This window comes from Crinia signifera, chromosome 4 (assembly GCF_055691185.1).
Source record: "Crinia signifera chromosome 4, ASM5569118v1, whole genome shotgun sequence".
Classification (NCBI taxonomy): Eukaryota; Metazoa; Chordata; class Amphibia; order Anura; family Myobatrachidae; genus Crinia; species Crinia signifera.
Window position 1 is genome coordinate 319,028,529 of NC_139220.1, and position 12,341 is coordinate 319,040,869.

The 12,341-nt window shown below is 46.2% G+C and overlaps 1 protein-coding gene across 1 annotated transcript; it reads left to right on the top strand.

The window, feature by feature from the left end:
* The first annotated feature begins 365 nt into the window (after positions 1–365).
* On the top strand, positions 366–7,975 carry LOC146073376 (extracellular calcium-sensing receptor-like). Its single transcript, XM_083180555.1, has 6 exons — positions 366–478; positions 2,446–2,737; positions 4,270–4,638; positions 5,931–6,158; positions 6,844–6,967; positions 7,050–7,975. The coding sequence occupies exons 1-6, from the start codon at positions 366–368 to the stop codon at positions 7,973–7,975; spliced, it is 2,052 nt and encodes a 683-aa protein (XP_083036681.1).
* Positions 7,976–12,341: the final 4,366 nt, after the last annotated feature.

Genomic DNA, 12,341 nt, shown 5'->3' on the forward strand with positions numbered 1-12,341 from the left:
TGCTCTATGTGCAGCAATACCCCCGTTCAGTATGTACATACAGCACGTATGTGCAGCAATACCCCCCCTCCCCGGTCAGTATGTACCTGTGTGCTGTATGTGCAGCAATACCCCCGTTCAGTATGTACATACAGCATGTACAGTATGTGCAGCAATACCCCCCCCCCTCCCCGGTCAGTATGTACCTGTGTGCTGTATGTGCAGCAATACCCCCCTGTCATCCCCTAGATGGGAATTCAGTGTCATCCTCCTGTTGCAGGTCGCACAGTCATTGTTACAGGTCCCTATGGCTCCTTGTCTTCTATCTCATCCCTGCCTCTCGTGGATCCCGCTCAAGGTGCAGACTTAGCGTCTCAAACCTCTCCATGATCCATGAAGATGGTGACATCTTAATAGGAGCCGTGATCCCTTTCCATACAGACCGGATCACCCCCACAATTACGTTCAGGGAGACTCCTCCAGAGGACATCTGCACCTGGTAAGTATTGTATTGTATTATATTATTATTTTATTATATCAAGCTTTGGAGCTATTAAAAGTGAAGAAGTTGTCCAAGGCAACCAATAACATGCCTTCAATCCATCCTAAATTTAGTGGTTTAGGTATTTTCTACTGTAAAAAGACTGCAAAAAGAAATGTAAAATCGACCAACACTTCCTATTGTTTTGCATTTGGCCATATCATACCATACTACCCTTAAAAAACAACCAAAATATCCAAGAACATGTGAGGGTGTAGTTTGGGTTGAGCTGTGGCAAGAAGAGGTGAGGATAGACATGAGGTAGGAAAATATATCTTTGATTGTTGGAAGTTGAGTCACTAGTATATTCCTTATTGTATTTATGCTCATCAGGACTCTCATACCCTCCAACATGACCCATTCCATTCAGTACACAATGCTCTGCTCCTGGACTTCCCTGGTAATGTATGATTGCCAGCACTTGTGTGGAACTAGGTAATTGACAAGAACGGTGTTTGAACTCAGGTGACGGCACTCAAACATCAAGAGGGAAGCCCAGGAACAGAGCATTGTGTACCGGATGCAATGGGTCATGTTGGAGGGTATGGACTCTGCAAAAGAGTCCATGGAGTCAGAAGCAGGGGCAAGATCAATTCCCTATGTAAAAAAACAGACAGTAAAAAAATCAATAATCCTGGCTGGGTAAGACGATGCAGGTATTGTTGAGGAGTACGATGGCAGCCATCACATGGGTTGGATACCTGCTAAACATTTGCTGAGATATGGACAGTACTTTCCCAGAAACTGGCTGAAAGGAGCCTGTGGCAATAAATGCCTAATACACAACAGTCTGTGCAGGCCTTATATACACCTGGCTCTAGCTGAGTCTTGACAAGGCCATGCAATGTCATGATGTTGAAATGATTGGTGTGGAACATCTGCAGGACTTTGCCTTAAGGCACTACATTGAAATGTAACCACCTACAGAAGAACCTATATCTGTGTAGGTGAAGCTGCTGCTGTACCTCTGATTGTGCCACCTGGATCTGCAATGAATTTATTTTTTGGCCACAGTCCACATTACACATGTGCCCCTTGTTTAAGCATCTGCATACTTCCCAACATGACCCTCTCCAGGAGGGACACGATGCTCTGCTCCTGGACTTTCCTCTTGATTTATGATATCCATCACCTGTGGTGAGACACCTTTCTTATTAGTTAACCTGTTCAAAAACAGGTGACGGTGATCATACATGAAGAGGGAAGTCCAAGAGCAAAGCGTTGTGTCCCTCCTAAAGAGGGTCATGTTGGGAGGTATGCATCCTTTTTCACCAATAGAAAGTGTTTTGGATGTTTTGTTAGTCTATTTTTTTTATTAATTTTTTTGTTTTTTTGGGGGAAGGGGGATTGGTTAATTTCTGGGGGAATTTAAATATAACTGTTAGTGAATTGGGAATTTCAGATATAGAAACAATAATATTTTGCGCTCAACTGGTCCGATTTAGCGCTTTGGATGATTTTCAGTTTTGCCTAAATGGACAAATTTCCAATAGAAAATTAACCAAAATATTAAAAAAAACCTGATGGTTACCAAATCAGGTATTTAGCATAATTAACTACCCGACAGTAATGGAAGTTAGATGCCAGAGTTGGAGCGACAGGAGAGTGGTCGACGGTCACATGGTCGACATGAGTTTTTCACCTTTTTTGGTGCCGAATGTCATCGGGGTCCCCGTGAACACTGTATACATGGTCAATCTAGACCTAGTAGATCCGTCGACCAGACCACTGTAAAGAATAAAACTCAGACCCAGCTCGGTGGATTGTTCCTATATCATAGTGTATCACGGTTTTGCCATATCAATGGGTTGTGAATTCTTTGTTGTCTTCTAATACTGTATTTTCTGATATTAGGTGATTACATTTTGTATATGGTAAAAGCCTTACATATAACCCATCACCGGATCCTTCCATTTTACCGGTAGGTTCTTATTTGAAACGTACCAGCAGTACCAGGCATTGAGGTTCGCCGTGGAGGAAATCAACAGAAATCCAGAACTTCTACCAAACATCACCCTAGGGTTCCTTACCTACGACTCCTGTTCTGTTCTGTGCAAGGAGCTGGAGGGGACACTGGCGATGGTCACCGGACATAGTCAAGCAATACCAAATTATTTATGGCTGGGAAGGCCACCATTGGCTGCGATCCTTGGACACTCAATGTCCACTTACTCTATTCTCATGGCACACATCCTAGGACTGTACAAATACCCACAGGTACAAGTTATAGAGGATTTCCCATTTATTTTAGTAGATTTCCAATGAATGAGACATGACCAATACATATTGTCCTACTGTTTAGGAATGTCCAGGAGACTCCTAAATCTCAGCAAGTTCTCTAGTACCAATGGGAGAGTAGAAAGGAGTCCTGGTCGTGTCAACTTTCCCAGTAAAATTAGCATTTAAGGGATTGATGTCCATCAGTAGAGAATAGTATCAATATGCTGTAAAATGTATTGAATTGTGCCATTGTAGAAGTAGACCCCCTTCCAGACCACCTGCTTCTCCCAACTGGACCTCCCACTCTGGAAGGTCCTGGTGGGTATCATGAAACTGCTAGTACAGGAAGTATGCCTGGTTCATGGCTCTCCTCTGGAATATCAGTCTTACTTTACATAATGGCTGCCTCCCCACAGGGGATGTGGTTTACAACATTCCAGCTGTTGGGATACCGGCAGTTGTAATAAAGACACTGTAATCCTGACTCACTGCCAGAAGACTAGCACTGGAATCCCAACATCGATGGAGATGCCAACATGAGTTAGCATTAGGCTGGGGGGTTAGGGAGTAAGGTTTAGGTACTAGTGAGGGCCATAGAGTTAAGCTGCAGGGTGGTGGGTTAGGGTTATGCTGAGGGGATGGAGGGTTGGGGTTACACACTTAGGAGGGGGATTAGGGTTAGGTCCAGGGTGGGAGGGTTAGAATTAGGCTGAGGGGTAAGAAGGTTAGGCCTAACATGGAGGGTTAGAGTTAGGATGCAGGAAGGTTGGCTTAAGTTGGGGGCTGGGAGAAGGTAAATAAATATGATTACCAGACTCACCATCGTGATGCCAGCACCTGTATTCTGATCGCCAGCATTCCGTCTGCCTGTCTTCTCCATTTATTCTCCACAAAGAGAATGTGGCACGGCACTTATTAATACTATCTGTCTTTCTGTCATTGGTCAATGGCGGTGATTCTATTTTACTCTGTAAGCTGCAAAGATCGCAGCTTACCGAGTCCTTGTGACGCTGCCCCAGCGAATGCACGACCACCACCATTTCCCCTCGCATGTGTCATGAAGACACATCCCCTCGCATGTGCCCACAGCAGGAGAAATCATTCAATGGTCCCCAACTGACTTATATTTGCGGGCTTCTGGAGGAAGACAGGGCGGGCAGCTGATGTCATGTGATGTCAGCCGCTCTCCCCGGCACACCACGTCATGCCGCCATTTACATGGTAATGGCCAGCGTTTGCTTGGGAATACCGATGAAACTCTGGGCATTCCCATGTTGGAGCGCCACCACTTCCCCCGTCATGCCCCGTCCTGTGCGAGCACCATGCCGACAGTGCAAGTTGGTAAGGGTGCTCGCACAGAAGCCCTGCACATATAACAGAACTTCACCATCAGTCCCCCATGCAAATGCAGACCGTGCAAACCTTTGGTAATCAGAATAATGCCAATATGTAATGATGATTGTAAGATGTGATCATTAATGTGGATCAATGTTTACTTAATGAAGCTCTTCCTTGTCCTACTATTACAGATAAGTCATTATGCAACAAGTGCTCTACTCAGTGACCGGAGGCAGTTCCCTTCCTTCTTCAGGACAGTCCCCAGTGATACTTTTCAATCAAAGGGATTGGCTCAACTTGTACTGCATTTTGGATGGACATGGGTGGGGCTGGTGGCAATGGGAAATGACTATGGACAACAAGGAATTCATGTTATTACACAAGAAATTCTGCAGGCTGGAGCTTGTGTGGCCTTCACCCAACTCATTCTTCTCAATGGAGCAGATAGGAATGCTCCTTATATTTCAAGCCTCATAAAACAGTCCACTGCCAAAGCTGTGATTGTTTTCTCCATTGATGTCTTCTTCATCCCACTCCTTAATGAGATGATCAGAATGAATGTCACTGGGAAGATATTTGTAGCCAGCGAGGCTTGGTCCATCTCGTCTATACTTCTAGAGGACAAATATTCTAGCATACTGTCCGGCTCTATTGGCTTTGCTTTCCATAGTTCATCAATACCAGGATTTCGAGAGCATTTAGAAAGAATACAACCGTTTTACACAAAAGACAAAATGGTAACAAGAATATTTTGGGAAATGACTTTTGGATGCAAGTTCATTGATGATAGAAATCCAATAGGGAATAAGACTACACGGTTGTGTACAGGCTATGAGTCTCTAATGGCTGTTGAGAATGCCTACACCGATGTGTTGAATCTTAGAACTTCATACAACATTTACACATCTACTCATATCATAGCCAATGCGTTGCATAACCTTCAGTCTTGTCAGCAGAGTAGAGGACCTTTCTACAATGGAAGTTGTGCAACTCTACAGAATTTCAAGCCTTGGCAGGTACAAGTTTTTATGCTGTTCTACTGTATTTTGTTATCATTAAATTTTTTTATAAAATGCTTCTGTTGACCTTATATTTATATGGTGGACACAGTCCACCAAACTGATTCTTTGAATCAGTATGGAATGTGTCTAGATATTATTTACCTAGGGTATTATTAATAATGTTTTTATATGAGTATAGTAGGATTGTAGCATTCGGGAAAGAAAAAAATGCAAACGTTTTTGGAAATTTTGGAAGCCTTCTAAGAAGTCTGAGTTTTATTAAATGGATGTTTGGTGGCCATCATCATGGTCCACAAGAATATACCGATATTACATATTCTGAGACTTGTTCAAGTATCCAAGATCTCTTTCTGTTATTGTTGGACATATAACTCATGCAGTGTTGAGTCACCAAAGGGACGTAGTTGGATCCCGTGGCGTGCCTGGACTTCTCAACCTCTACATGGCTTCAAGGGAAATGTGAACTGTGTTTATGAAAAATTATACTTGTGGCCCCATGTCTGTCTGGGCCAGCTCTGTAGTTCCATCAGTCCCCGGCCTCCTATGAAGGCGTCCCTGACAATAGCTGAGGCAATGCAGTGGAAAATCCATAGATTGAGTCCTACTCCATATAAAAAATCTACCCTAGATCTGTTTCTCGATGGTGAATTAAGGAAGAGCATTTTTTGCACATATTTTGGTGTTATTGTCTTTAGTCTGTAAGAATCTCTACCATGTGGTGCCATTTTCGTCTGGCCATGTAATTAATTTTATGCGGTTATTTACCACCGATTCTATTGTGATTTGATCTTATATGTGAATTTTAAATGTTGATCACTTCTAATCTACAGCTAACACGCTACATCCAGAATGTGCGTGTAAAACTGGAGCGAGGAAGAGAAATCTACTTTGATAAGAATGGTGATCTCCCGGCAGTGTACGATATTGTTAATTGGCAGCAAGGTGGCAAGGTGGGAATAAAGCATGTTAAAGTTGGAAGCTATGATACAGCGGTCATCAATAGCAGCATCCTGACTATTAACAGTAGTGGTGTCATGTGGGGGACCCATCAAGATCAGGTACAATATGGAGCCTAAAGAGTCAAAATGTCTTAAATAAGTCTTGTATGAGATACTGTAGTTAGTTGATCTTATTGTACAGTAATACCGAGTATGTTGGCACTATATCAATGACTGGTTTTATGAAGAATAGTCAATCTTATTCATTAGGCCTGAATGCTGCTTAATTTGTAGAGCACAGAACAATAGCCACCCCATTTTTATAGCATAATTAAGCAGTACTATTATGTGACACTCCTAGAACCTTGGGTAGTCTTCTGCCTGTAGAAGCTGCCCGTTGTACCCTTAGTGCTAGACTCACACCGGTACTTAGGAGGCCACCAGGACCTATACCTCCAGCAGTAGGGGCTCACACCTGGAACATTGACCAACAGTTTACACCAAGGCAGGAGAGAGAGGCATTCCCAGTATCTCTGGTTTACCCACTGCCTAGTGATTAGCGGGGAATGCCAGGCCAAAGTGTTGTAATGTCCCAGCCACCTAGCGATGGCCAGGACCTACAGAGAGGAGGAGCTGCCGCAGGCACAGCTTATAGCACCCAAAAACTGCGCAGCTGATTGTTGCTTAGATGAGTCAGGGTATGCAATATCGGTCCTGATTAAGAGCTTATAGAGCAAGTTTTAAGACAAAAATATTTATCTAGAAATTGAATCAAACAACTAAATAAATTTCTCTCTTTCCATAGGTTCCTCCATCACTGTGCAGTGAGAGCTGTCTTCCAGGTTTAAGAAAGGTTGCAATAAGGGGACAACCTGTCTGCTGCTACCAATGTGTTCCCTGCCCACAGGGAGAGATCTCCAACCGAACTGGTAAGACAATCATTCCATGCAACATCTAAAAATCCGAAGAAAATAGCTCAGCCTCTTACATTACTTATTTTTCTCCACTCAGACTCCAATGACTGCTATCAATGTCCGTGGGACACTTGGCCAAACCTGCAAAGAGACACATGTGTTCCAAAGACAGTAGAGTTTCTCTCATATAAGGAGCCCCTGGGGGCCACCCTGGCTGGTTCTGGCATTACCTCACTCACAGTACCACTTTCAATCTTGGCCCTGTACCTTAAAAAGAAGAACACCCCCATTGTAAAGGCCAACAACTTCACTTTAAGTTGTCTTCTCCTGGTAGCTCTTTTCTGCTGTTTCCTTTGTTCTTTGGCATTTATCGGATACCCCCAACCTAAAAAGTGCATTCTGAGCCAGGCTGCCTTTGGCATGACTTTTGCACTTTGTATTTCATGTGTTTTAGCCAAAACGTTGATGGTAGTTTTTGCTTTTATGGCCACAAAACCAGGAAGCAGCTTGAGGAAATGGGCCACACCACAAGCGTCCTACATGATTATCATCTGCTGCTCCATCTTCCAGTTTGTCATATGTATATTATGGATGTCTCTTTCACCACCATTTCCAGGGCATGACATCCAAACGTACCCAGGAGTTATAATTGTGGAGTGTAAGGAGGGTTCTCTGACTGCTTTCTGGTGCATGGTTGGCTATCTGGGCCTCTTGGCCTCCGTTAGTTTCTTTGTTGCCTTCTTGGCCAGAAGACTCCCCGACAGCTTCAATGAGACCAAGTTCATCACCTTCAGCATGCTGGCCTTCCTCAGTGTCTGGGTGTCCTACATCCCGGCATCACTCAGTGCCCAGGGCAAATACACAGTGGCCATGGAGGTCTTTGCAATAATATTCTCCACTTGGGCTTTGGTCATCTGCATGTTTCTTCCTAAATGTTTCATCATGCTGTTCAGACTGGACATGAACTCCAGGGAATATCTCATGAGGAGACAGCGCAACTTGAAAACAGGCCATGTCAGATGACACGTAATCCATGGTGACTCATGTTTACCTTTGTTGTTGTGAAACAATGAGCAACTGGTGCACTACCATGTTTGGCCAGTGGACAACTATGTCTGAACCAATGACCTACAGTATGTATTGTTTACTAGCTGTTATACCCAGCTTCATCTGGGCTTGGGAAAAGGTTCCAAGTACAGCAGTTGCATCTTGCCAGATCTGCAGCACATGCCGAGGGCCTCATCCTTCTGCTTGAGGACATTACAGCACTGGAATTGCAGCTCATGGTACCGAGGTCTGTCTCATAAGCCATGACCTAGTCCAAGTGCTAAGTGTTTAGCATTGACATCTCAAGCGGTGGTGCTGCAGTGGATTTCAATATTCAAATAGGGAAGCCACGCCAACTGCCACTGCGAATGCTGCCTGACATCACTGCCAGTTGGTGGGGCTCCCCTTTTTGAATATTGGACTGCACTCTTGAGTCAACTCTCATTCTATACAACGAGCTTACAGTCCAACACCATTTAGGACATGTTCCCCCCTCGAAATTTGAAAAACCCTGCTCAGTGAGTGATGTCACTTAGGGAAAATTGAATTTCATGAATCTACATCCAGTGGTTTGGGCTGGGATAAAAAGGGAAAATTGAATTTCATGAATCTACATCCAGTGGTTTGGGCTGGGATAAAAAGGGAAAATTGAATTTCATGAATCTACATCCAGTGGTTTGGGCTGGGATAAAAACCAATAACAACATCATAGCATTATGTACAAAGATATAACAGTATAAAAAAAAATGACTCAATGATGCACAGGCCACTCACACAGTGCCGCCGACAGGGGGGTGCCAGGGGTACAGCTGTCCCAGGCCCCGGCCTCTGCCCCCCCCCACCCCACCCCCACCCCACCCCCGCAACCACACAATGCATCCCCCACACGGTGCCGGCTGGCAGGCACGCACAATACAGAGTGCAGCCTGCAGAGCGCCGAGCCTAGGTTGCGAAGCTCACAGCTTACTGAGTCCTTGTAATGCCGCCCCACATGCAGTTCTGGCGACTACACACGTCACACACATATCCCATCGCATGTGCCCATCCATGGCGACCATCCAGTGATTTCTCCAGGGCTCACAAATACAAGCCAGTTGAGACTGACTTTATATTTGCGGGCTTCTGGCTGAAGACACGGCGGGGGCGGCTGAGGTCATGTGACATCAGCCTCCCGTCCCTGGCACACCTCACCCTGCCTGCAATCCCATGGGAACACCCAACGTTTCCATCGGGTGACACCCGACTCCGCCACCCCTCGCCCCCAGCCTGCAGCGCTCCGTGCGAACGGCTCGGCGACTATGCAAGTTGCTAAAGCCTTTTCGACCGTGGACCCTGCACATGTGCATTAATCATTGTGCGAATGCGCACAACAACCAAAACATCGGTCCTCCGTGCGAATGCGCACAACAACCAAAACATCGGTCCTCCGTGCGAATGCGCACAACAACCAAAACATCGGTCCTCCGTGCGAATGCGCACAACAACCAAAACATCGGTCCTCCGTGCGAATGCGCATAACAACAAAAACATTGGTCCTCCGTGCGAATGCGCACAACAACCAAAACATCGGTCCTCCGTGCGAATGCGCACAACAACAAAAACATCGGTCCACCGTGCGAATGCGAACAACAAAAACATCGGTCCACCGTGCGAATGCGCGCAACAAAAACATTGGTCCTCCGTGCGAATGCGCACGACAACAAAAACATCGGTCCTCCGTGCGAATGCGCACGACAACAAAAACATCGGTCCTCCGTGCGAATGCGTAGGGGGAACGAATCAATGAGAATCACCATCTCATTAAATGTCTATTCATTTAATACAATTGAAATAACTTCTCCTGGGCAGATAATGGAGGTTATTCCCACCTGATCGCACGGCTGCTACTGCTGGAGCGCCCTGTGATCAGTTAATCACCCACAGGTCTGGTTTGCGCCGCGGTCCGGCACTCCTCAAACTCCTTCTATTGAAAACTGACCCTTACGAAATGGCTGGCCCTAACAGCGGACCATTTTTAAGGATGCAAGAGGAGGCAGACCGGCGCCCACACTCACTCAGCGCCTCCCCGCCATTGCGGGGTCTGCAGGGCTATTGTTACGCCGCTGCTCCCTGCTAGAGAGAAATTCCGCTCACCATGTAATGATTTCCCAGTGTGCGCAGTCTGTACATAGCCCAGGACTTACTCAGCGGCTGTTATAGAGACTGGATGATCGGGGCCAGAGCTGACGTCACATGACTTCCTGGCCACTCCTCCACTTTCCCGGACACTCCCATAAAAAAGCCAGTTACACCCACAAAAGCCGGCGTCCTGAAAACCAATTTGTTTACAGCCAGCAATCAAGAAATGAACAGGATTTAATCGTAGGATGGCCTCGTGCATGGGTACTATGGGCCATATGCATGTTCAGTCTGTGCGTAATCGCAGGTCCAGATCTAAATAACCCCTAATATACAGAGTTCTCCCCTATAAATACTGCGCTGCTGTACAAATGTGGTGAAGATTTCAAGTTACAGTCTAATTCATCCCCTTTATTGTTCCCTTGAACACCTGTGGTGACTCCGATTCATGACATCATGATCCGCGCAAAAAATAATTCTGAGTGTTCGACTGGTTTGGAACCCAGGACAAGGTGGGCTGTGGACCTGCTGGTTGAGCCACAGCAATGGCTGTTTGCTCAGGTCCCTGTTCCGGACATTGTAGAAGTTTCTGAGCTGTGTACAGGCGCTGATTGGGCCCCTCCTCTCTGGCGGCGCAGTAGACACCAGAGTCTGATGCACATGCACTGGTCTTCAGAAACATGGTGCCCCCGGCACTTTCCTGAGGACATCGCTATTGCGCTTGTATGAACGACAGGGAAATGGCAGTGGTGGCCATATTTAAAGTGATTTTTGCCGCTGCACTGGAGGGGAAGAACCCCCTTTTTCCACCTAAAAGCCAGGTTGCACCAGGATTTTTGGACCTGGCTCCAACCTGGGTGTGAGCCGGCTTTGGACCCCTTTTACACTTTGTCCCAGAGGCGGGGCCTGAACATCTCCTAGCACCAACTTTTCCATTGCAATGTGAACGGGTCCGGGTCGCATTTCGCTGGTATAGGAATGCTCCAGCGTCTAAGACACTTTGTGTCCATTGCCGCGAATGGGGCACACAAACATCTCACACGCACGCACAACTCATTCGCGTTGGGTCGCACTGAATGGCGCAAGGGGCCGCTCAGATCTAAGTAGGTGCAGGTATCCCCCCGGACCTTGCTCCCATTATAGATAGGCCAGTGTCTCTCTTTCCTGTCTGGTGATTTAGCACGTTGCCTGGAAATAATCTCTGGATGGAAGGAGGAACATCACTTATTTCAGACTGATGTTTGAGTGCTAATCACGCCCACTATGTTTTCCTGGAGTAGCCAACTCTAACATTTTCTCATAGGAAAGCTCAGTACAGATTATAGGATTTTCGAAATCGAAAGCGTACAATATTCAGTATACACACCCAGTACCCAATAGAAACATAGAATTTGATGGCAGATAAGAACCATTGGCCCATCTAGTCATTTTCGGGGGGCATCCAATTATCTGCGATGATCGCAGGTAAAGTTATTGCACCTATTGCCCAATAAAAGACATATCGCAGGTATGTGCGCTCCCGTATTTCGACCTATCCTAGTGGTGTACATGAAAAGGTGTTTAATGTATATATTTGGGTGAATTAAAGGCACTTTAAAAAAAAACAAAAGCCTAAAAACACTTGTCCCATTCATACAGCCCCCCAATATACCTGACCCGTCACTTGAACCCCCATTTCCATCATTTTGCACTTTTTCAACATAAAACTGACGTCTCATTATTTCCCTCTGTAAGGCCGCAGGGGTGCCGGACGCGGTCCCGACAGTCATTTACCCGACGACGGGATCCCAACTTTCAAAAGGCCGACAGACTGGTGCCCAACGGCCACCGGCTATTTTCCTTCGTGGGGGTCCACGACCCCAATAGAGGGAGAATAGAATAGGTGTCAAGCGTAGCGAGCCACCGTGCCCGCAGCGTGGCAAGCGCAGCGAGCCCGCAAGGGGCTTTGTTGCGCTCACCATGCTGTCTGGGTCCGGCCATTCGGGATCTCAACGTCGGGCTAATGACTGTCGGGATCACGACTGTCGGAACCCTATACCACACCCGGCCGCAGGCGAATGGCTGTGTAAACGTAGGGAGGGGATTTGGCTAAGGGGAGGGGCGAGTGATCAGCGCGTTGACGTTAACCTGCTCACTAAGCAGCAAGTATATGCAGCCTAGCAAACAGGTCTGAATTACCCTGAAGGGGTCCTGAACTAAGGGGTGATTCAATAGTGATCGGAGG

Excerpts from the sequence above, each read along its gene's own strand:
- LOC146073376 (XM_083180555.1), top strand. The coding sequence starts at position 366 with ATGATCCATGAAGATGGTGACATCTTAATAGGAGCCGTGATCCCTTTC. Across the intron at positions 479-2,445 it reads CCAGAGGACATCTGCACCTG|GTTCTTATTTGAAACGTACC; the intron begins GTAAGTATTGTA and ends TTTTACCGGTAG. Across the intron at positions 6,159-6,843 it reads GGGGGACCCATCAAGATCAG|GTTCCTCCATCACTGTGCAG; the intron begins GTACAATATGGA and ends CTCTTTCCATAG.